Here is a 25,168-nt window from a genome sequence, read left to right on the forward strand (position 1 = left end):
AACATTTAAATGTATTACAGCTCTATGCTGATGGCTCCTAACTCAGAATTTTTGTCTTGGCTCCAACTCCTAGAGCGCCAAGCCTAATATCTAGGCTGGACATCTGCACCTAGAGAAGTCCCAAGATCCTCAAATTCACCATGCCACCGAACTGAATGATCCTCTTCCCCACTTGCTCTTACTCCAGTTCTTTGTTGAATGGCATAGCCATGTGGTTGCCTAAGCCAGAAACCCAACAGTCTTCTTGACTCTTTCTTCCTCATTCTTTACCTTTAAAGCAATCAAGCTCTGTTGATCTATCCACTTCTCTCTCTCCTTATTGTGTTGCTTTTCTAGGCTACTTTTGCATCTTTCCTAGATTTTTCTGACACCTGCTAACTCAGCAATGTTTATGCAGTTTTTTTCCCCCTTCCATTGTTTTCCCAACTCTGGAGCAGTGATCCGAGCCTGTCACCTCCCTTCCTAAATCTTTACATTATTTCCATTTTATGGACTTAGGATATTTAACTTGCAAAGCCCTTTACGACATGAGCTCTTGCCAGCTTCTATAGCCCCATTTTGGGCCACTCTTAGAATACATGCAACTGAAAGCATCCTAATGCTTGAACTCTGCATTCTTGCTATGCTGAACTAATTTTAGATCCCCAATTCACTAAGTTGTCTTTTGCATCTATATATGTATAGGTGTTATTTCTTGAGTTTGAAACATTCTTTCCTACATCTTCTCCCTCACCTGCTAAATGAGGCTACTTGCCACTTTTTTGGGGTTAGTTGTTACTGTTCAGTGTTCCAGAGCATCCTGTTCTGATTCTTAACCATCTGTCTTCCTTGCTAGACAGATGTTCTGATCACCTCCTATTTACCCTGTCAGTAAAGGAGGGATCCCCAACCAAATAGTGATTAAGATGGCCAAGCACAAGATGCCCGACATTGGACAAACGAGATTGGCAGCAGTATATTAGTCACATGAACTCACAGCCTGAGGGATAGGGACACTACACACATAACGATTATAAACCAGAAGGGGCTATGGGAGGCAGGCTTTGTAGTAAGATGAAGGTGGGATACAGCTGGTCTGGCTGATAGGGATACCGGCCAGGTAGGAAGACTTTACCTCTGGGCATGGGAAACACTGGGTGTATCTGACAAGAGCAGGGAGTGGCTCTGTGAGGCTCAAAAATGTCAAGGTAGCACCTGAGTGTTTAGGTCTTACAACAGGGCTGGGCACGGTGGCTCACGCCTGTAATCCAGCACTTTCGGAGGCTGAAATGGAAGGATCGCTTGAGGCCAGGAGTTTGAGACCAACCTGGGCAGCAAAGCCACACTCTGTCTCAACAAAAATTACAAAAATTAGCTGGGCATGATGACACATGCCTGTAGTCCCAGCTACTCAGGAGGCTGAGGTGGAAGAATTGCTTGAGGCCAGGAGAGAAGATGTTTCCTCATATAGACTCGAGTGTGTAGCACTCAGGGTGTGGGTAGTGAGACCTGATGATGAGTAGGTAGAGATGGGCTGTGAACTCCAGGGTGCAGTCTTTTCGAAATCCTGCCGTTTTCTCAGTTGCTGACCTTATAACTGGCAGAACATAGCTGGAAGAATGCTTCATTTTGTCATAAAAGCTCCTTGAGAAAGGGACTGCACTGGTTGGCTTCTTCCTGTAGTTCCTAACATACTAACTTGCACTAGAGCTTTACACATATGTGTCTGCTAATGGTTTGTTCAGTTGATAAATATTTACTGAGCATTTACTATGTACTATGTGCCAGATAGTAACTGCTGAAGAGACAATGATGACAAAACAGACATGATCCTGGTAACATAGAACTTACAGGCTTGAAACCCAAATCTGTCTCTACAATCTCATTCAGTATAGAAAAATGACCCATTTTGTTATGTTACAATGTAATATATAACAGCTACACAAAGTTTCTTGAAAGCTGCCCCATATCATTTTTTTATGAGATTAGTTTTTTTTTTAGACAGAGTCTCGCTGTGTTGCCAGGCTGGAGTGCAGTGTCACAATCTCGGCTCACTGCAACCTCTGCCTCCCGGGTTCAAGTGATTCTCCTGTCTCAGCCTCCTAAGTAGCTGCAACTACAGGTGCACACCACCACGGTCAGCTAATTTTTGTATTTTTAGTAGAGACGGGGTTTCACTATATTGGCCAGGATGATCTCCATCTCTTGACCTTGTGATCTGCCTGCCTCGGCCTCCCAAAGTGCTGGGATTACAGGCGTGAGCCACCGCACCCGGCCGAGATTAGGTTTTAAACAAATAAACCAATCTGTTTATTGCAACATAGCTATTTCTCAGGAAAGCAAGCAAGTTTGGGCCTTACTCAGTGAGCACAGGAGCAGAGGGCAACAGATGTAGGATTTTGCAAGGCAAGCTGACAGTACTTTGAAAACCTCCCAACAAGCCCGTGTGAATTTTCCATTGCCTTTTGTGTATCCAAGCAAGAGCCATAGTTGCCTGAGCATATCATGGGCTATGATGAAACACCAGAGCCAAAATGCCTGCGTTTGAATCCTGGTTCTGTCACTTTTGGGCTGTTTGACAGTGGACAAGTTACTTAGCCTCTCTGTGCTTTAGTTTCTTTATACATTTGTAAAATAGAATAATAATAATTTCTACCCCATAGAGTGGTTGAAAGAATTAAGTGAATACATTTAAGGATCTTAGAATAGTCCCTGGCACATGGTAAGCCCTTATACCAGTGTTTGCTATTACCATGGCGTCTTAATCCAGGCTGAGAAGTCTAAGATGAGGGCACCAGCAGATTTGGTGTCGAATGAGGGCTCCCTTTCTGATTCCAAGATGTTACTTTCTAGCTGTATCCTCACATCATGGAAGGAAGGGACAAACAACCTCCCTCAGCCTTTTTTTTATAAAGGCAGTAATCCCATTCATGAGGGATCTGCCCTCAGGACTTAATCACCTCCCAAAGGCCCTACCTCATAATGTCACACTGGAGATTAGGTTTCAACATATGAATTCTGGGGGGACACAAATATTTAGACCATAGCAGATGATAATGATGGACTTATTTATTTACACCTCAATCCCTTACCAAGTTTATGCCAGGTCTTATTATGGGACCTATTAAAATGTGAGAGGAATTATCATGTGTGTTTTGTGTGAGAGGGTAATTGTCGGAGATTACTTTGCACTTTTCATTTTGGCACCTCTGAGAGAGAGAGGGGAAATCATCATCCTTGTTAGACTCTCTTCTGCTTTGAAGGATCTGTGAGTATATGGTGCTATGTAGGATTAAGAGGCAGTCCCGCTGTCTTGGAGTTTCCAAGACTGACGTCCTTGGTTTAGATGATCAAGTGAAAGCCATAGGAACAGTGGACTATGAGTTGAGCAGACATTTTAGATAAACATAGAAAATGTCCTATGTAATGGAAATTTACTTTAATATAACTCATTATAGTATAGAATTTAGTATGGGGTACATTTATCTCATACATGGTTTTGGACTAAATACCTAAAGGAAATCATATAAAATCATATTGTATGGCCCCCAGAAGAGTAATTAGCATATTTACACTGTGCAGAGGTAATTAATTTGAGATGGGAGGGAGAGGTGGAGGAGCAAAAATGAACTATGTAAGTTGTGTAAGACTAAAGAAAAATGATCCTGTGGCTACTGTTGAATAACTCAGTGTGACATAGTGGGAGGACCATGGCTTTGGTGGAGACAAGATTGTCCTGGTCAAATCACAGCTCAGCCACCTACAAACTATGTGGCCTCTTTTTGGATGCACTGTGAATTATGAATGTACTGTGATGTTTTCTTCTGGCTGTGGCTGCAGAAAGAGTCATTGTGACTCACCTCACAAGCAAGTGTATGGAGGTGTGCTTTTAGCTTCTGTCCTGACTTGCTTGCTTGCTTTTTTGAATCTTGCAATTATTCTTTCTTTTTTTACTCTTTTAGAAAATGCCTTTCTGTATGCTTATTACTGGAGCAAGGTAGCGTATTGGTGATTGTATTGGTTTATTAGGACTGCTAAAACAAAATTCACCAGACTGGATGACTTAAACCATGGAAATTCATTTTCTCATGGTTCTGGTGGCTAGAAGGACAAAGGCGTCGGCAGGTTTGGTCTCTCCTGAGGCCTCTCTCCGTGACTTGCAGGTGGCCACCTTCTCGCTGTGTTTTCACATGGCCTTTCTGTGGGGTACACACATGACTGTATCCACATGTCCACATTTCCTCTTCTCATAAGGATACCAGTCAGACTTCATTTTAACTGAATTAAAGGCTCTGTCTCCAAATACAGTCACATTCTGAGGTACTGAGAGAGTTTCAACATGAATTTTGGGGAGATGCAATTAAGCCCATAGTATTACTTTTTTTTTAAGTTACCTCTCTGATCCTATGTTTCCTCAACTGTAAAATGGGGATTTAAAAAAGTATTGCCTTGCCCTGTAGATGGATATTATGAGGGATATAAGAGATAAAGCCAAGTCAGTTGCCTAGCACATCTGAAGCACATAATAAGCACTTTATGATGCTTAAATATCCCCCTTCCTGCTCTTTGGAAGGAGAAAGAAATTCTGAAACTGCTTGATAAAAAGAAGGGATACAGACCTTACCTAATACGTTAATCAGGTATGGGTATTTGAAGTGTGAGACAAGTAGGGTAGCTAGGGAAAGAGGAGTGGGGAGATATGGAAAAAGATGTTTTTGATTTACTTTGGTACATGAGATGATCAAGAAAGCAAAGGAGGCTGATACAGCTTGAGGTAGACTCAGGCTGTGCGGTCTGCTGTAAAGTGAGGTAAGCTCAAGGAAGAACTCAGCCCTGGAGAGCCCTGAAGTGAGAGAACTTTGCGATAATGTTAAGAATTTAGAGCTTAAAGGGATCATAATCAATTCCTTTATTTTGTAGAGGAGAAAACTGACATCTGGAGAGGTTACATAACAGGCTAAAACCACACAGCGTGACAATTGGCAGAGGACTTCTCAATTTATCAACTTGAAAAATTATGTCTGTGATTGAGAGAAGAAAATGATAACTTGAACAAATATCTGATTGCTACCAGACTGTCAGAGCAAACGCTATATCTTATTCATCATTATATCTCTAGTAACCAGGGAAGTGCCCAACCTGTAGTATTCAATTATGTTTGTTAGGTTGATCCAAAATAAATATTAAATTTGGAGGGGACTTGTTAAACCATAAGTGCACATTTTTGTGATATAAAACAGTGTGGCATATTTTATTAAATATATGAAACACCTTTAGTATCATCCTGATCTTCCATGTAGATGGAAGAATCTCACAGACGTAAAAGAACCCTATCACAAAAGAATACATACTGTATGATTTCACTTATAAAAAGCTCCAGAAACAGGCAAAATTCTATGGTGCTAGAATTAGAATAGTAGTTACCTCTGGGGAGTCGAAGGTGATATTAGGGGGGCTTCAGAGATTCTGGTGATATTCTGTTTGATGACTGAGCCAGACACTTATAATTTGTATACTTCCCTGTATTAAGTTATACTTAAATTATAAAAACCTTAAAATATGGAGCAGCTTATGTGTTGGATTTTGTTATATCATTGTTTAAGCTTAGAAGTAGTAGTACATGATTACTTTAAATATGACTCAAACAGCTGTCTTAGAATGTATAGCTGCCTCAAAATAAAATAAAAGACACCCTCCACTGAGTCTCCTACCCTTAATTGTATTCTTAGCAAAAAAGTTAGTACAGTATGCAATTAAGCTTTTCTGCATTTAAGTGTTTATTTTCTCTCATAGAACTTTTAAGATATCAACAAAATTAAGCATAGAACTATGTATATAATCTGATAGATGTCTACCTCTGTAATCTCCATATGTATAGGAAAAACTTATATAAGCTATAAACAAACTTTTTTCTGAGAAAGGGATATTCATTTCTACTGTTATGCTTTTAATATCATTTGAATGTTTTATAATAAGCATGGATCACTTTTTCAGTTCAAAAAAGATACATTTTTATTTTATTTTTTGAGTTGGAGTCTCATTCTGTTGCCCAGGCTGGAGCAGTCTCGGTTCATTGCAACTTCCACCTCCCAGGTTCAAGCAATTCTCCTGCCTCAGCCTCCTGAGTAGCTGGGATTACAGATGTACGCCACCACACCCAGCTACTTTTTGTATTTTTAGTAGAGATGGGGTTTCACCATGTTGGGCAGGCTGGTCTCAAACTCCTGGCCTCAGGTGATCTGACTGTCTCAGCCTCCCAAAGTGCTAGGATTACAGGCGTGAGCCACGGCACCCGGCCTAAAAAGGATACGTTTCTTAAAGAATCAAATAAAATGATATATCTTAGTTATTTAAAATTTTATTTCCTGGAATAAGAAAAAGTCTCGATTGGGCGCGGTGGCTCACGCCTATAATCCCAGCAATTTGGGAGCCTGAGGCAGGCATTCAAGACCAGTCTGGCCAACATGGTGAAACCCCGTCTCTACTAAAAAACACAAAAATTAGCCAGGCATGGTGGCAGGCACCTGTAATCCCAGCTACTTGGGAGGCCGAGGCAGGGAGAATTGCTTGAACACAGGAGGCAGAGGTTGCAGTGAACTGAGATCATGCCACTGCACTCCAGCCTGCACAACAGAGTGAGACTCCATCTCAAAAAAAAAAAAAAGAAAAAAGTCTCAACCTTTTTTCTTTTTATTGTTTACTCATTAAAAATTTATAAAATAAATTAGTTGACTGTTATCGAGAAAAACACTAATAATTTTGATTCTTTAAATGCCTATTTAGTATAGTCACTTAGATAAGGGATAGAAGTTTGATTTATGTAGTTGGGATTTTTTCCTCATGTTCCAAATTTCTATGATAAGTGAAATTGCTTTTATAATAAAAAATGCTAAGATGGGCAAATCTGTGTTTATTATTTCAATCTTTGCTTAAGAGGTTAGTATGTTATAGTTTTAAAAGATTTTCTCCACAATGTCTTTATTCTTTGTTCCAACTGGGATGGAGTGGAAGCTATATAAAGTTATTTTGTGAGAGGGCTGTTTTTCTAATGGTATTATTCAGGATTGCTAAAAATACACACAATAGATTTTGGGGACAATATAAACTGCTTTAATACAGTTCTTTTAGTCATACATTTTTCTTTCCAAACTCAAAGGCCTTTGACACATGAGTATGCTCAGAAGGGTGTGTTAACCTCCCTGCTTTTCCTCCGCAAATTTTCTAATTGCATTTTTTTTAGATTGTGTAATTGTATTTGTCCTTTGTATATATAAATATGCAAACCATTTTAAAATAAATTTTGTTTGCTGGCTGATTAGTGTTGTATATTAGAATCGGATGGTGATAAGAGGTCACAGGCCTTGTAAATATCACTGGAAATTAGGAAATTACTTAGAGAGCATGCTCTTTTGACTAGATTCACTGTCAACTTGCAGCTTAGCTTCCCCCCTCCTCCACCCTTCTGCAAAGAGCTTTGAAGAATCTAGTGTAAGTGAATGAAATCTGAAAATCTGAGGTTTATTTAAAAAAATATAAATATATATATATAAACTGAGTGTTAGTATTTTTCAGACAATTAAGTGCTAACATCTAAGGGCTTTGGTAATAGTTCTTTTGCTGCTGATTAGATATTCCTCAGTGGTGATTAGTGAATGTACAAATGCAATCATTTGGTAGGTCTTAATCACTCATATGATCGAGAAGTTAGTTACCCAGAAAGAGAACTTGAAGCTGTATAACTTTCATTAGCTTTATTTTTTAATAGCAAAAAATAAGAAAACTTTTTGACTAAATTAGGAATACTGAGTCATATAAGATAAATTGTAGTTTAAAAGAAATAGAGAACCTGGTAAATATATTTATATGACTGTATTGTGACACTGTATTTGATGTCTGTAGTAAAGATAGCTTATGAAAAATTGACCATTGCTTACCATAGTAGGGCAGGTTTTTCTCAGGGAGATTGAGTAAGACATGTTCCCTACATAAGGACATTTTTCCTTTTTTTTTTTTTTTTTACTGGGTGACTGAGCTCTCACAATTATAGCAGGAACAAGGGAAAGAAAGTATTTTTTCACATTTATGACATCAAGAAAAACACAGAACATCTTGAGGCAAGGGGAGAAATATATATTCATATATCTCTCTTCTTCTCAAGAAGTAATGTAGTATATATATAAAACACAGGACATCTTGAGGCAAGGAGAGAGTAGAATGCATGTGTTTGGACAATGCTGTATTCTCCTCTGGTGGGATTGGTTATAGGGCCCATGTCCTGAAGGAGAGGCCTGGGGAGTTGGGTTTGGACAGCTTGGAGTGATGAGCTAGGGATATCTGTGTGGAGACTCCAACAGGTTGCTCATGTCAGCATTGCAGGGAGCCATGACTTTTGCTAGTTTTTCAGGGCTGTTCTTCAAATGTTAGTTCAAAAGCCTAGGTTTGTAGGCCTCCCTAGGGGACCAGCTTCTTGGGTGTTATTTTATGCTAATCAAATTCAGAATTGCTGATATATAATCAAAATGCTATACCTACACTAGCCACAACCCAGTCTTCTGGGTCTTCACTCAGGGTAACCAATCATCCCAGATTGTCTAGGATTGTCCTAGTGTTAGCACTGAAAGTTCTATATCCAGAAACCCCCCTTAGTCTTGGGGAAACCCCTCATTTCCAGGGGATTGTTGGTCACCTATTTTACTCTCCTGAGCCCCTTAGCAGCTGCAGCATGGGAGGAGGGGAAATGCAATCTATGCCCTGGATGCAGATGATAAACAGCCCTCAGCCCTTGCGTAACAGTACAACCCAGGATGCACTTTCAGGGAGGAAGAACATTGCTACTTCTCAAGTGTGCCCAGATATTGCTGTTCTGATTATCTCTTGCTGCATAACAAATTACTGTAAAATGACTGTAAAAGAGGCTTAAAAAACATTACTTTATTCTCTCATAGTTTCTGTGGGTCAGAGATTTGGTAAAGGCTCAGCTGGCAATTCTGGCTCCCTCAGTAAGATAGTGGCTACAGCTAGAACAGCTGGGGACTGTCAACACCTCTGTCTTCATGTCATCTCAGTGCCTCTTCAGGGCCTCCTCTCTCTGAATGGGATAGTTTAAGCTTTCTCACAGCATAGTAGCCTCCAGGCAATTAAATGCTCAATTGGCACTTCAGAGTTCCAGAGCAAGCATTCCAACCAATAAGAAGCTGCCTCAAGTGTCACCTAGGATATTATTGCCTAGACCATTTCCATCATAGTCACAACATTCAAGGAGTGGGACATGGACTTCACTTCTTGATAACTGGAATATCAACATCACATTGTAAGAAGAACATGTTGGGATGGAGAGATTATTTTACAATGTACAAGTCTTAAAACCCACCACAATTACGTTGGTTCCGAAGGTTTGAAAAATGCAGTTTTTGACTGGGCGTGGTAGCTCATGCCTGTAATCCCAGCACTTTGGGAGGCTGAGGGGAGCAGATCACTTGAGGCCAGGAGTTCGAGACCAGCTTGGCCAACAGGGAGAAACCCCGTCTCCACTAAAAATACAAAAATTACCCGGGCATGGTGACACATGCCTGTAGTCCTACCTACTTGGGAGGCTGAGGCACGAAAATTGTTTGAACCTAAGAGGAGAAGGTTGCAGTGAGCTGAGATCATGCCACTGCACTCCACCCTGGGCAACAGAGTGAGACTGTGTCGAAGAAGAAAAAAATTGCATTTTTTCATTAATAAAAGTACTGATGTTGTTAAAATATATTTTTTCCCATGAATTGCCATTAAGACAATTTTCATTTTGAATGCAAACAAAATGTCAGCCTATAATTGTTTCTTGACTTGTCCTGAAATCCGTTAGTCGCCGTTCTTCTACTGAAGTAAATATCTCCCTATCTATCTATCTATCTATCTATATCTGCACAGGCATACCTTAGAGATATCGAGGGTTTGGTTCTATCTATATCTGCACAGGCATACCTTAGAGATATCGAGGGTTTGGTTCTAGGCTACTGCAATACAACAGTATTGCAATAAAATGAGTTGCAGGAAGCTTTTGGTTTCTCAGTGCATATAAAGGTTATATTTATACTATACTATAGTCTATTAAGTGTGCAATAGTATTATGTCTAAAAAAAACCTTAATTTAAAAAATATTTTATTGCTAAAAATGCCAATAATCATCTGAACCTTCAGTAAGTGGTCATCTTTTTGCTGGTCTTGCCTCGATGTTGATGGCTGCTGACTAATCAGGATGGTGACTGCTAAAGGTTGGAGTGGCTGCGGCAGTTTCTTAAGATAATGTTGAAGGTTGCTATATAGATTGACTCTTCCTTTCACAAAAGGTATTTATGGCAGATATAGCCTTACAAAATGTATTTCTTAAATCATAATACTTATAAGTTGAAATTACCTCTTGATTCATGGGCTGCAGAATGGATGTTATGTTAGCAGGCAGGGAAACGACATTTATCTCCTTGTGCACTTCCATCAGAGCTCTTTGATGACCAAGTGGATTGTCATGAGCAGTAATCTTTTGAAAACAATCTTTCTTCTAAGCAGTAGCTCTGAACAGTAGGCTTAAAGTATTTAGTAAACCATACTGTAAACAGATGTGCTGCCATCCAAGGGCTTTGTTATTTCATTTATAAAGCACAGGCAGAGTAGATGTAGCATAATTCTTAAGGGCCTTGGGATTTTCAGATTGGTAAATGAACATTTGCTTCAACATCAAGTCATCAGTTGCATTAGCCTCTAACAAGAGAGTCAGCCTGTCCTTTGAAGCTTTGAAGCCATGCATTGACTTCTCCTTTCTAGCTATGAAAGTCCTAGTTGGCATCTTCTTCCAGTAGAAGGTTGTTTCATCTCCAATGAAAATCTGTTGTTTAGTGTAGTCACCTTCATCAATGATCTTAACTAAGTCTTCTGGATAACTTGTTGCACCTTCTGCATCAGCACTTGCTGCTTTACCTTGCATTTTTATGTTATAGAGATGGCTTATTTATTGAAACCTCATGAACCAACCCCTGCTAGCTTCCAGCTTTTCTTCTGAAGCTTCCTCACCTCTCTCAACCTTCATAGAATTGGAGGGAGTTAGGGTCTTTCTCTGGATTAGGCTTTGGCTTAAGAGAATGTTGTGGCTGTTTTGATCTTCTATCCAGATCACTCAAAGTTTTCTCCATATCAATAATAAGGCTGTTTTGCTTTCTTATGGTTCATGTGTTCACTGGAGTAGCACTTTTCATTTCCTTCAAGAACTTTTCCTTTTCAATCACAACTTAGCTAACTTTTTGGTGCAAGAGGCCTAGGTTTTTGTCTGTTGTGGCTTTTGTCATACCTTCCTCACTAAGCTTAATCATTTCTAGCTTTTGGTTGAGAGTGAGAGATGTGTGACTCTTCCTTTCACCTGAACACTTAGAGGTCATTGTAGGGCTATTAGTCGACATAATTTCAATATTCTTGTGTCTCAGAGAATAGGGACACCTAAGGTGAGAGAGAGAGAGAGAGAAAGAGAGAAACAGCCAGTTGGTATAGCAGTCAGAATGCAAACAGCATGTATAAATTAAGTTCACCCTCTTCTATGGGTGCAGTTTGTGGTACCCTAAAACAATTACAGTAATAGCATCAAAGATCACTGATCACATAATTAATATGTGATCACCGATCATATACTTAATGACAGATATAATTTTTAAAAGTTTGAAATATTGCAAGAATTACCAAAATGTGATACAGAGACACAAATTGAGCACATGCTGTTGGAAAATTAAGGCCAATAGACTTGCTTCATGCAGGGTTGCCACAAACCTTCACTTTGTAAAAAATGCAATATTTGAGAAGCACAATAGAGGGAAACACAATAAAATGAAGTATGCCTCTTATCTATGTAGAGATACACACACACACACACACACACACACACACACACACACACACACACACACACACACACACACACACACACACACACACACACCCCCCTACATATATTCCTCTCATGGCCCCCCAAATCCAACTGACCAAGAAGACAGGTGTTGCAAAAGTACATTTGCCCTCAAAGTAAGAATTTGGGATGTGTGTGTATGTGTGTGGTGTATGTGCTTGTGTGCACATATGCACCCTGGGGGAATGGAAAGAAAGGAGCACTTGGGAGAAGAGAAGGGCATTAGTGGCACAGGGTGACTCGGGTTGAAAGGAGGCATCCACAGCAGGAAAGCGCACTGAAATGTTGGTGGCCAGAGAGGAAACTAAAAGGGAGACATGGGCAGTGGTGGCCATTTAGAAGCAAAGGATGGGCATACTTATAACATCATTCTAGTTTGGTCATTTGGTTTAAAATGTGGACATTAATGTTCTGGCCCAGCTCTCTCTCTCTGTTTTTTTTTTTTTTTTTTTTTTTTTTGTGAGACAAGGTCTTGCTCTGTTGCCCAGGCTGAAGTGCAGTGGCACGATCATAGCTCATTGCAACCTCCACCTCCCAGGCTCAAGCAATGCTCGCACCTCAGCTGGCCAAGTAGCTGAGACTACAGGCGTGTGCCACCACGCCCAGCTAATTTTTGTATTTTTTGTAGAGATGGGTTTTGCTATGTTGCCCAGGCTGGTCTCAAGCTCCTGGACAAACACAATCTGCCCGTCTCAGCCTCCCAAAGTGCTGGAATTACAGGCGTGAGCCACCATTGTCCAGTCCCAGCTCTCTTATGCTGCCTCTGCCCTCCTGTGGTGCTTAAGACCCATGAGTTATTCTTTCTGGTAGCCTCTAGTTTCTCACTCCAGGGTATTAGAAATTGGGCTATTTAAAAAAAAAACCCAAATGAAGTTATTTGGGGAATTTGCTGACAGCACTTTTTGGGCAATGTTTCAGAAAACATGATGCAAATTTTAATTTTTTTAAACTGATATTTCAGTGGCTTGATATATTTAATATTGCAACTTTAGTTTTATGAATCTTGCATGAGTTCTATTGTTTTCTTGTCATCTCATTATATTAGTTTTTGAGCAAACATTTGAAAAATTTTAAAAATGTATAGTAAAAGGGAAGGATTGTAATTCTGAGCCACTACTTGTTTAAAAAGGCACTTTATTTGTTTGGATTGTAGGAATATTGTAATACAGTCCAGCTAGATTCTGGGATAGATTACCGGAAAAGGGAACTTCCTGCTGCAGGAAAACTCTACTACCTGTAAGTGTTTTTAATTTTTAAAGTTTAATATCTAATTGTTAATCAGAAAAAGAACATAAAAATAATCAGTTTAATTATTGGAATGTGAAAGGCTGGTTCTGAAGCCCATGATTTTTAAATTGCAAATGTTCTCATGTTAACTTCTTCAACCCGTGTCTTTACCATCCATATTTGCATCATTTATAATGTGTGATTGGACAAAACCCTAATTAGTTTTTTGGGGTGGAATGATGACAGATGGTTAGAATGTAATGAGTATCCTTTTATAAGAGACTCTACTATTACGAGAATATCTTTAATGTGTGAAGTAATTAATTATTTGTGGATATCATCTGACAAGTGTGCCATTTCCATTCCTCCCAAAATGGTTGTTTTATTTGTCAATCTGTTTGTATTTATCATTGTTGACTGACTTCCATATATAACTGATATACAATATATATACACAAATACAACTGGATATGTTTTTGTCTTTTAAAAGCTAAGATGCTCCTGAGTAGGAGCGATTTATAATAATAGATGTATTCAGCACGTGCAGTTAATACTGAAAAACAAATATAGTTTGTTTTAAAATGTCCTTTGTGAGAACCTGAAAAGGAAAAAGTGCTTTATAAAAGCAAACTTGTTTAGTATATGCCAACAGTGTTGGGCACATAGCAAATTCTCAGTAAATAGATCTGTCTAAGAACTAATTGTAATTTAACTAAAAGGCATGTTTCTGGTAATTTAAATTTTGATGACAACGTGCATTTGAGAGGTTGAGAAAAGTTCTTGTCTCTGCCACCTTGTAAGCAGAAGTACTTTACTGTTTTTGAAGCAGAAATTAGCTAGAAAAATCACATAATTAAAATTGCATACTTTACAGTGTACCAAGGGGACTATTTTAGTTTATTATTCAGATCTTGATGATTATTATAGGAGAGTCTTCATTTATCCTCAAGTACTTTGTCTTTAAAGTACTTTATAATTTTAAAAAATTCATAGAGCACATTTTTCTGCTTTAATTTGGACTTTTTCTTCCCAGTTTCTTTTATGTTTGTGTTTACTGGATATTTTATTTTTCTAACATTCACAGACTTTCCCTGATTTTTTGCTACCTATGTCTTGATATTCCAGATGTATGGTACCAATACATTAATTAATTATTATTCTCTTTATTCTTTTTTTAAAGGAGGTAATTCTTGTTCTCTGTTTTTTTTCAAAAAGTGTATCCTCATGTGGAAAAATAAAAATATTTTCCTGATTGGAAGTTCCTTAAATAAAGATGGTAGTCTGAGTCTAAATTATGAAATTTGTTTCATAGTGCCGAAGAGGTCTTGGAAGTTACTGGAGGTGAAAAGGCTACTTTTGCTTGGAGCATAGCCATTTTTTGTCTCTGACTTACCCTTGTTACCCGTTCCTTTTCCTGATAAAAGTAATAACATTCTAACCCAGTGAAGTTCAGTTTTGATCTTTAAAAATATGCTAGAGGAAAACCAACACTAACAATGTCCAGAGTCCAGGAAACCAGACCTACAAAGGACACCAGGAAACTCTGGACCAGCTTTCCTGAGAAGTATATAAATTCAAAGGCCAGGCACAATGGCTCATGCCTATAATCCAGGCACTTTGGGAGGCTGAGGTTGGAGGATCACTTGAGCCCAGGAGTTTGAAACCAGCCTGGGCAACATAGGGAGACCCTGTCTCTACAAAAAATTTAAAAAATAGTGGGTGTGGTGGCACCTGCCTGTAGTCCCAGCTACTTGGGAGGCTGAGATGGGAGGATCGCTTGAGCCTGGGAGGTGGAGGCTGCAGTGAGCTGTGATCATACCACTGTACTTCAGCCTGGGCGACAGAGCAAGACCCTGTTTCAAAAAAAAAAAAAGTATATATATATATATATATATACACACACACATATATATACTTATATATATATACACATATATATACACACTTATATAGATATATATAGATAGATAGATGTCTATCTATTATCTATCTATCTATCTATCTATCTATCTATCTATCTATCTATTCATTTAATCCTCAAGGAAGATAAATTTGTTCCTGAATTTAACATCCAAAGGGCTTGACCATAGTCAAGAATAGAAAGCCTGGGGGCATCCCTCAGTCAGAGGAGAAGGCAGATATGTAAGTATCCCTGAAGAGAATTAGCAATTAAAATCATCTCAGAAGTGGGAAAATAATATGAGTTACTAAGACAGGATGCTAGAGATGTGTATTATATTGTTTTACATGAGGACTTGGGTAGAACTTCTTTCATGAAGATTTTCTGAGGTTATGTTAACATTTGATTTAATTAGGTTTCTTTTTATCTTGTTCTTGTAGAAAATCTTTTTTTCTATTATTATACTTTAACTTTTAGGGTACATGTGCACAACATGCAGGTTTGTTACATATGTATACATGTGCCATGTTGGTGTGCTACACCCATTAACTCATCATTTAACATTAGATATATCTCCTAATGCTATCCCTCCCCCCTCTCCCCACCCGACAACAGGCCCCAGTGTGTGATGTTCCCCTTCCTGTGTCCATGTGTTCTCATTGTTCAGTTCCCACCTACGAGTGAGAACATGTGGTGTTTGGTTTTTTGTCCTTGCCATAGTTTGCTGAGAATGATGGTTTCCAGCTTCATCCATGTCCCTACAAAGGACATGAACTCATCATTTTTTATGGCTGCATAGTATTCCGTGGTGTATATGTGCCACATTTTCTTAATCCAGTCTATCATTGTTGGACATTTGGGTTGGTTCCAAGTCTTTGCTATTGTGAATAGTGCCACAATAAACATAACGTGTGCATGTGTCTTTATAGCAGCATGATTTATAATCCTTTGGGTATATACCCAGTAATGGGATGGCTGGATCAAATGGTATTTCTAGTTCTAGATCCCTGAGGAATCGCCACACTGACTTCCACAAGGGTTGAACTAGTTTACATTCCCACCAACAGTGTAAAAGTGTTCCTATTTCTCCACATCCTCTCCAGCACCTGTTGTTTCCTGACTTTTTAATGATCACCGTTCTAACTGGTGTGAGATGGTATCTCATTGTAGTTTTGATTTGCATTTCTGTGATGGCCAGTGATGATGAGCATTTTTTCATGTGTCTGTTGGCTGCATAAATGTCTTCTTTTGATAAGTGTCTGTTCATATCCTTCGCCCACTTGTTGATGGGGTTGTTTTTTTCTTGTAAATTTGTTTGAGTTCATTGTAGATTCTGGGTATTAGCCCTTTGTCAGATGAGTAGATTGCAAAAATTTTCTCCCATTCTGTAGGTTGCCTGTTCACTCTGATGGTAGTTTCTTTTGCTGTGCAGAAGCGCTTTAGTTTCATTAGATCCCATTTGTCAATTTTGGCTTTTGTTACCATTGCTTTTGGTGTTTTAGACATGAAGTCCTTGCCCATGCCTATGTCCTGAATGGTATTGCCTAGGTTTTCTTCTAGGGTTTTTATGGTTTTAGGTCTAACATGTAAGTCTTTAATCCATCTTGAATTAATTTTTGTATAAGGTGTAAGGAAGGGATCCAGTTTCAGCTTTCTACATATGGGTAGCCAGTTTTCCTAGAACCTTTTATTAAATAGGGAATCCTTTCCCCATTTCTTAAGATGAGATAGTTGTAGATATGCGGCATTATTTCTGAGGGCTCTGTTCTGTTCCATTGGTATTAAAAAAAAAGAAAAAGAAAAACATTAACTTTACCCTGTAACAGACTTTAATGTGCTATGCTAAATATTGCCCTATTAAAGCATGTGTTTCTCTTTATTACCATTTGGCCAGACATCTGGAATCGATTCCTGAATATGCAAGTCCAGACTACCCCCTTGTCAGTTTCTCTGGAGCCCCAACTGCCAGAAAACAAATAAGCAAACAAACAAAAACATAAAAAACAAAATTTTAGCTTCCTTCTAGGGGAACACCAAGCTCTATCTCAGAATTTCATACAAGTAGAATCCCACATAAGATATTTAATGAAACAGAAATATTAATATTCATCAACTCAGTATTTTATTAGTCTGATTTCCCAATGCCAATTAAAAATATCCAAAATACAATCCAAATAATATCAAGAATTACCACAGATTTCTAAAACTACCCAAAAAGTTGACATGGAGCAATTTCTGTAGTTCGTAATATTGCCTGAGTCCCACAAGAACTAATTCACATAAGACATTGCATGTTTGTATGTAATCTATATCACATTAAATTTAGGAATCCTAGAGTACCTTCGTAAGTAAGTTTCAGACGTTTTTGGCCCTGTAACAACCTCACATACAGCAAATTCAGAGAATTTAAATTTAGCAAGCTACAAAACAGAGACCTTCATTGCGAATATCCAAACTTTTGCATAGATTAAAACACCCCATGCTTGTCCAGTTTTTTATTCTGTACTAAATGCATGATCACTCCAGAGATGAGCACAGTTTGTTTCTTTTTTTTTTTCATTTTTTTTTTTGTGGGGGGCACAGAGTCTTGCTCTGTCACTGGAGGGCTGGAGTGCAGTGGCGTGATCTCGGCTCACTGCAACCTCTGCCTCCCGGGTTCAGGCAATTCTCCTGCCTCAGCCTCCTGAGTAGCTGGGATTACAGGCACGTGCCACCACACCTGGCTAATTTTTGTATTTTTAGTAGAGACGGGGTTTTGCCAGATTTGCCTGGCTGGTCTTGAACTCCTGACCTTAGGTGATCCATCCACCTCAGCCTCTCCAAGTGCTGGGATTACAGGCGTTGAGCCACCACGCCCGGCCAGTTTGTTTCTTTTCTAGTTGCTTGGTGAATAGCACTCAATAAGGTCCCCATGCTGAAGTCCAAACAGATCAATCAAGCACTGGGCTTCCATTTGCATCTGGATGGAGACTTGGACAGTAATCTATTTTGAATCGTCTGGTACTGATCAAGGGTGACCCCATCTCATGCTTACAGAGAATTTAACTGCTTCAGATTAGCTCTCTGTTTGGGGCTGGTAATACTAGAGGTTATTATTTTATATATGCATATCTTTTTAAACAGGAAGCACCATTGCTGAAGGATCCATGATATGCTGCCCCAGGCCATTTTGCTGTCCCTATTGTGAGGCGTTACTGGTTTCCTGGGGAGAGGAGTTCACATCACCCTGGACTCACATTTGCTGTCTCTTTTTTATTCCAAGGCTGAGTCCTATAGGTTCTTTTCTCTACTAAGTCTGTTGAAGGGGGGGTTCTATTCAAACACCATATCTTTCCATACTCACATACAAACACTCTGCCCTCCACACAGATGCCATCACCTCAAGAGAAGTTTTAAACTGAACCAAAAGGGATGGGGGCAGGCATTGGTCCTGGGATTTTATTTTACCCCACTTACGAGCCTAAACCTAAAATAGGTTTGCCTTTTATTATTTCATAAGTGCTGGCAGAAGACAACAGAGACCTGGGTCAGAGACACAGGATCTTATTAGCCTTGGCACAGATAGCAGCATGAGCATTAGCATGTTGTGTCAGTTCCCTCCTTGCTCCTTAGTCCCATAGAGTGGAGGGGAGGGTGTTTTGCTGAGGGCCTAGATAATTCCTGCAACAGGCAGTGAATTGTGTTACAGGAAAAGAGCTCTGAGCTTGTGGAATCTGCCATTTTATAGCCAGACATAAGCAAGTCTGCTTTTTGTCTCGAGGGAGACATTGTCTCATCTTTCAAGGTTGCTCACTACACACACATCCTTGAGAAATGGTTAGGGCCTCGCATTCTTGGCATACTCAGCAAGATGTGATGGGGAGACCCATGGAGGGGCTTGTCTCTCCCAACAGGGGGCATTTACCAGACATTAGACCTTAAAGAACCGGGCTTCCTCCCTTTGTTTCAGTTGGCTTCTGTCCACTGAAGTCATCCACCACTTCAACAAAACTACATCTGAAGCGCATTGTTCAGTTGCTTAAAACTTAAATTGTCTCAAGACCATTTCAATTTCATGTATATGGGGATTTTGGATCATCCTGAAAATGGTGAAAAATCTAATTTATGGCTTTTTAGATACAGCCCAAATATTCACATATTTGTACTTGGCTAATATAATGTATTTACCTATCTTTTGAACAGATTTGAAAAAAAAAGTTTTTTCTTAAATACTTTTACTAGTGGAAGTTTTATGTCTCAAGCACTCTTAGTTTTCCACTTGGGAAATATCTATTCCAAATAGAAAATCATTTTGGAGAATATAACTTTGAACACCATTTTTAAAAAGAATAACAATTAGCTGACAAAAAGACACACAGCTTCAAGGTTATAGCTCTGTTTGAGAAGAAAGGTCTGTAAAAACTAAGACTGAAGCTTGTATGTGTTAAAACATACTTCCCCATAATTAAAAACCTCATGTTTCTTGCCTGTGATATTACTTACAAACATTCCTCTGCTCTCAACTGTGAGAATCAGATTAATGAAACTTAAAAACATTTCTTAGCTTGATCATCACATCTTCCCATACCTAAACTTTGGCTGAGACCCAGCTTCTGCCTCTAAGCTTGCCACCTTCGGGTTTAGTGGAGTGTCTAGGACAGCTTGGTACCTTCTCTCCATCACGCGTCATTACCATTACAGTTCTGTCCCAGACACTGGAATCTGCAGTTTCAGTCTCAGTTTTTCTTACCAGTTAGACAGCTAGCCCAGTCATTTCCAATTTCAATTCCCACTGAAGAACCTCTGAAACATTCACCAGTGCAAGCAACTTCAAAATGCTTAAGTCCAGCCCCCTTCCTTTTAGGCCGTCATTTGTTTCAATACGTTGTGCTAGACTGCCCAGAGTCCTGTAGCAGGCAGTATGCACACCCCATTGAAATATTTATTTCATCCTCTACAACAAAATTTTTATGGTCTTATGCCAAATATGAGCCAGCTCTACTCTTCCTCCAGTTCCTTAAATTCTCTCATGTGTCTTTTAGACTCCATTATATTCGTATCATTTCTACTTCTCACACTAGTTTGCATGGTGTCACAATGGAATAGTGATGGTATCAATGGAAAAATACCACACAGTTTAAGACTATAAAATTTATTTAGCAGTCAAGGTTGCAGAAATGTATCCACATGGAGACACTTGCACAAAACAGAAGATAATAGAGCTTATTCCCAGATGAAGCTGTAAGTTTTTTTGGCCTTTGAGGGCCCATTAGGTGACAAAGATAGCACCTGATCAAGATAAGGGTCCCATTAGATCACCTTTGTCATTCTTAGGTGAGTGGGTTTATACCCTCCTGGTAAGTCTTGATTGCTGTGGAGACTCTGGCTATATGCCTGCCTGCTTGCCAGGTACAATTACCAGGTGCAAACTCTAAGCCATGACTGAATGTTTATTGTCAGTGTAAATCAAAGGTCAGTTTCCCATCCTTCAGCAGCACCAGTCACTGGGCCTTCCTGAAGTCTGTTCTTTTTTATTATTATTATTGAGACAGAATCTCACTCTGTTGCCCAGACTGGAATGCAGTGGTGCAATCTTGGCTCACTGCAACCTCCGCCTCCCAGGTTCGAGCAATTCTCGTGCCTCAGCCTCCCGAGTAGCTGGGATTACAGGCGAATGCCACCACGCCCAGCTAATTTTTGTATTTTTAGTAGAGCTGGGGTTTCACCATGTTGGCCAGGCTGGTTTCAAGCAGTCCGCCTGCCTCGGCCTCCCAAAGTGCTGGGATTACAGGAGTGAGCCACCGTGCCTGGCCCTGAAGTCTGTTCCTCAGAGAACAAGAGATAGAATTTCTGTCTCTGGCAATCAAAGAAACTGTCTACTTTCTTGAGGTTCTGACTGTTGTCTGGCTAATTCCTCAGTCTGGGGAAGGGATGAAGATATTTGGGATATTTTTGATGTTTACAGATTATGTCTTACTTCTTCTTAGCATCATGGCACAGAAGAACATTTAGGTTTTTCTACATAAGAAATAATCAGAAATGAAAATATTTACAGATAAATAATACAATGTCTAGGATTTGCTTCAAAATAATCCAGTGTAGGGGAATTGAGGGGGAGGTATAGAGGAAACAAGACTGACCATGCCATGTATTGAGTGGGTGATTATTACATTGGGGTTTTAATAGAACTATTCTCTTCACATGTGTTTATGTGTAAAATTTTTCATAATCAAAAGATTTTTAAAAAGATCGCCTTCTTTGTTTTTTTCTGATCATGCTTACTGCAGTTTTAAGTCTATTGATCTTCCCAACGAAACTGCTTTTGTTGTGTTGATTTTCTCTATTATTACTTTCTGTTTTCTATATCCTTAATTTCTGAACTTTCATTACTTCCTTTCTTCTGCTTAGTTTGGATTTAATTTGCTCTTCCTTTTCTAGTTTTTTAAGGTAGAAGATTAAGTCCTTGATTTTAAACCTTTCTGCTCTTATATAAGCATTTTAAAACTATAAATTTTTCTTTACTACTTTAGCTGCATCTCACACGTTTTATTATGTCATGTTTTCTCTCGTGATTTATTTTTTGGCCCATGGGTTATTAAAAGTGTGTTATTTACTTTCTGAACGTTTGGTGATTTTTTTATACATCTTTCTGTTAATGATTCCCAGATTTAACTAATTATGGTTACAGAATCTATGTTGTATGATTTGAATCCTTTTGAATTTATTGAGGCTTGCTTTATGGCCCAGAATATGATGCATCTTGGAACAAGTTTCTCATGCACTCGATTATGTATTCTGCTATTGTTAGTAGTGTGTACTTTAAATGCCATTGGGTCAAGTTGGTTGACAGGGTTGTTCAAGTCTCCTATATTCTTACTGATTTTTTGTCTACTTTTTCTATTAAGCATTGAGAAAGAGGTGCTGAAATTTCCAAGTATAATTATGGACTTTTCTATTTCCTTTTACAGTTCTGTCTGGTTTTGGTTCATGTATTTTGAAGCTCTATTATTAGGTATATAAATGTTTAGGATTGATATGTTCTCTTGATGAATTGACCTCTTCATCATTATGAACTGAACCTCATTATTCCTGGTAATATTCCTTCTACTATGCTTAATATTAATGTAGCCACTTCAGCTTTTTTAAAATTAGTGTTTGCATGATATATCTTTTCTCATCTTTTTACTTTCAGCCTATCTGTGTCTTTATATTAAAATGGGTTTCTTGTGGCAACATGTATTTGGGTATTTATTTTTTATGCAATCTGACAATTTTTTTCTTTTAATTGGGGATATTTAAACCATTTACACTTGATGTGATTGTTGATATGGCTGGGTTTAAATATACTATCTTCCTACTTGGTTTTTTTTGTACTTTTTAGAAAAAAATTATTGAGATACAGTTCACACTTTTAAAGTCTATAACTCAGTGGTTTGTTAGTATATTTAGAGTTGTACTACCATCACCACTATCTAATTTCAGAACATTTTTATCACCCCAGAAAGAAACCCATAACCATTAGCAGTCATACCTCTCACCCCTCTACCCTCTGCCAATCTACCTTCTCTATGGAATTTGCCTATTTTATATATCTCATATAAATGGAATCACATAAGATGTAATATAGTCATGCACTGCATAGTAATATTTTAGCCAATGATGGACCATAGCATAGATATGATGGTGGTCCCATAAGATTATAATACTGTATTTTTATTGTATCTTTTCTATGTTTAGATACACAAATACTTGCCATTATATTGCAGTTGCTTACAATATTCAGTACAGCAAAATGCTGTATAGGTTTATAGCCTAGGAGCATTAGCTATACCATACACCACTAGTGTGTAGCAGGCTATGCCATCTAGGTTTGTGTCAGTATACTCTATCATGTCTGTATGATGACAAAATCACCTAACAACACTCTTAAAACATATCACCATTGTTAAGTAATGTGCCACTGTGTATACGATGTATATTACTTCTCAGTCTTTTGGTTAAGATCAAGTGTATTATCTGTTCTTACCAGTTTAATACTATAAGATGTGGTCTTTGTGCCTGGCTTCTTTCACTTAGCGTAATGTTTTCAAAGTTAATCCATGTTGTTTGCTATTTGTTTTCTATTGTCCCATCTGTTCTTTTTTCCAATTTCCCCCTTTTTCTGACTTCATATTATTTTTTTAAGATTCCCTTTTACCTCTTATTAGCTATACCTCCTTGATTTTTTTCTTTTAATAGTCACTTTAGGGCTTAGCGTAAGCCCTAACTTATCATAGTTTGCCTTCAAGTAAGAGTATAACACTTGATGTATAACATAAAAACCTATAGTATACTTCCATTTTTACTATCCTGGGCTTTGTGCTTTTATTGTCTTTTTTTAATTTTATTATGTAATTGTGTATTTTATTATATAATATTATTATATGCAGTACTTTATTATCTTTTTAGGTTATAAACTCCATAATACATTGTCATTACTTTTGCTTAAACAGTCAATAATCCTTTAAAGAGATTTTTAAAATAAGAAAAAGTCTTTCAATTTACCTACATATTTACTATTTCTTGAATTCTTCATTCTGTTATATAGATTGAAATTTCCCCCGATATAATTTCTCTTTTTCCTAAAGGACACTGTTTAACATTTCTTATAGTAGTGGTCTGCTGGTGATGAATTTTCTCATATTAAAGTTTTTGTTTTGCTTTTATTTTTGAAAGATTTTTGCTGGCTAGAGAATTCTAGGCTGATAGGCTGGCTGGCTTTCCTTTCTTCCTTTCCCCTTTTATTCCTTCCTTCCTCTCTCTTTCTTCCTTCCTTCACTTTTTCTCTTATAGTACTTTAGAGATGTTGCTTTCTTCTCTTCTGGCTTGCATTGTTTCTCATGAAAAATCTACTGGCATTCTTTGTCCTTCTCTACATAAGGACATAAGTCTTATCACTGGCTGCTTCTACAATTTTATTTTTATCTTGGTTTTAAACAGTTTTATTATGATGTGCATTGGTGTGGTTTTCAGCATGTTTCTTTTGCCTGGATTTGGTTGTGCTTTTTGGATGTGTGGGTTTATAGTTTTCAATTAATTTGGAGAATTTTCTCTTATTTCTTTACAATTTCTCCCCATCCCTTCCCCTCCTCTTCAATTTCTGGGACTCCAGTTACACTTATATTAGACCTCTTTATATTATCCCACAGCTCACTGATGCTCTGTTCACTTTTCTCATTCTTTTTTTCTTCCTGTGTTTGTGTTTCATTTTGGGTAGTTTCTTTTGCATTGTCTAATCTGTTATTAATTATAATCCAGTGTATTTGTCCATGTTAGAGGTGGCGTTTTTCCTTTTTAAAAGCTAAACTTGGGTTTCTTTCCCTTTTTTTTTCTTTTCTTTTTTAAAAGGCAAAGTCTTGCTATGTTGCCCAGGCTGATCTTGAACTCATGGACTTAAGAGATTCTCCCCCCTTAGCCTCTCAATAGTTGGGACTACAGACACACACCACCATGCCAGGGGGGTTCCTTTTTTATATCTTCTTTGTTTGTTCTTATACTCATGCCTTCCTCTACCTTATTGAGCATATGCAGCATATTTATAATTGCAGTTTTCATGTCTTTGTCTACTAATACTATCATCTATGTCATTTCTGGGTCTGTTTCTATTGATAAATTTTTGTCCTTTTTATGAGCTGTTTTTCCTGCTTTTCATGCTTTTTTTTATTGGGTTTCAGATACAGTGAATTTTATATTGTTGGGTACTGGAGTTTTTTGTATTCCTTTAAGTATTTTAAGACTTTGTTCTGGGACACAGTTAAGTTACTTGGAAACAATTTTATCCTCTTGAGGCTAGGCTTTGTAAAGCAGAACCAGAGTGCCTTTATTCTAGGGCTAATTATTCCTGAAGCAATACCCTTCTGAGAATTCCACCTGATACCCTATGCTTTAGTAGGACTTTCCTCTGACTAGAGGGAACATGAACTATTCCTGGCCATGTATGAGCTCCAGGGGTAATGCTTTGTGATTCCAGTGGGTCCTCTCCCACCTGCCCGTTTCAAGTAGTTGCTTCTTATGCATACACAGTTTAGTACTCAGCTAAAGACTCAGGGAAGCCCTCTGCAGATCACTGGACTTCTGTCTCTATATCTTTTTTTCCAGTATTATACCTTGCAAAT

At 38.3% G+C, this 25,168-nt stretch overlaps 1 protein-coding gene and 1 pseudogene across 3 annotated transcripts in view; both read left to right on the forward strand.

Annotated features, from left to right (window-relative positions):
• AFG1L (AFG1 like ATPase) overlaps nucleotides 1–25,168 on the forward strand; it is a 242,231-nt gene that overhangs the window by 143,396 nt on the left and 73,667 nt on the right. For all 3 annotated transcript variants that reach the window (XM_054557955.2, XM_054557953.2, XM_024248591.3), the window contains exon 8: nucleotides 13,062–13,144. In XM_054557955.2, coding sequence (XP_054413930.2) covers nucleotides 13,062–13,144 — 83 coding nt within the window. The remainder of the gene's footprint in view (nucleotides 1–13,061; nucleotides 13,145–25,168) is intronic.
• On the forward strand, nucleotides 22,992–23,115 carry LOC112131765 (U2 spliceosomal RNA; annotated as a pseudogene).

This window comes from Pongo abelii, chromosome 5 (assembly GCF_028885655.2).
Source record: "Pongo abelii isolate AG06213 chromosome 5, NHGRI_mPonAbe1-v2.0_pri, whole genome shotgun sequence".
Lineage (NCBI taxonomy): Eukaryota > Metazoa > Chordata > Mammalia > Primates > Hominidae > Pongo > Pongo abelii.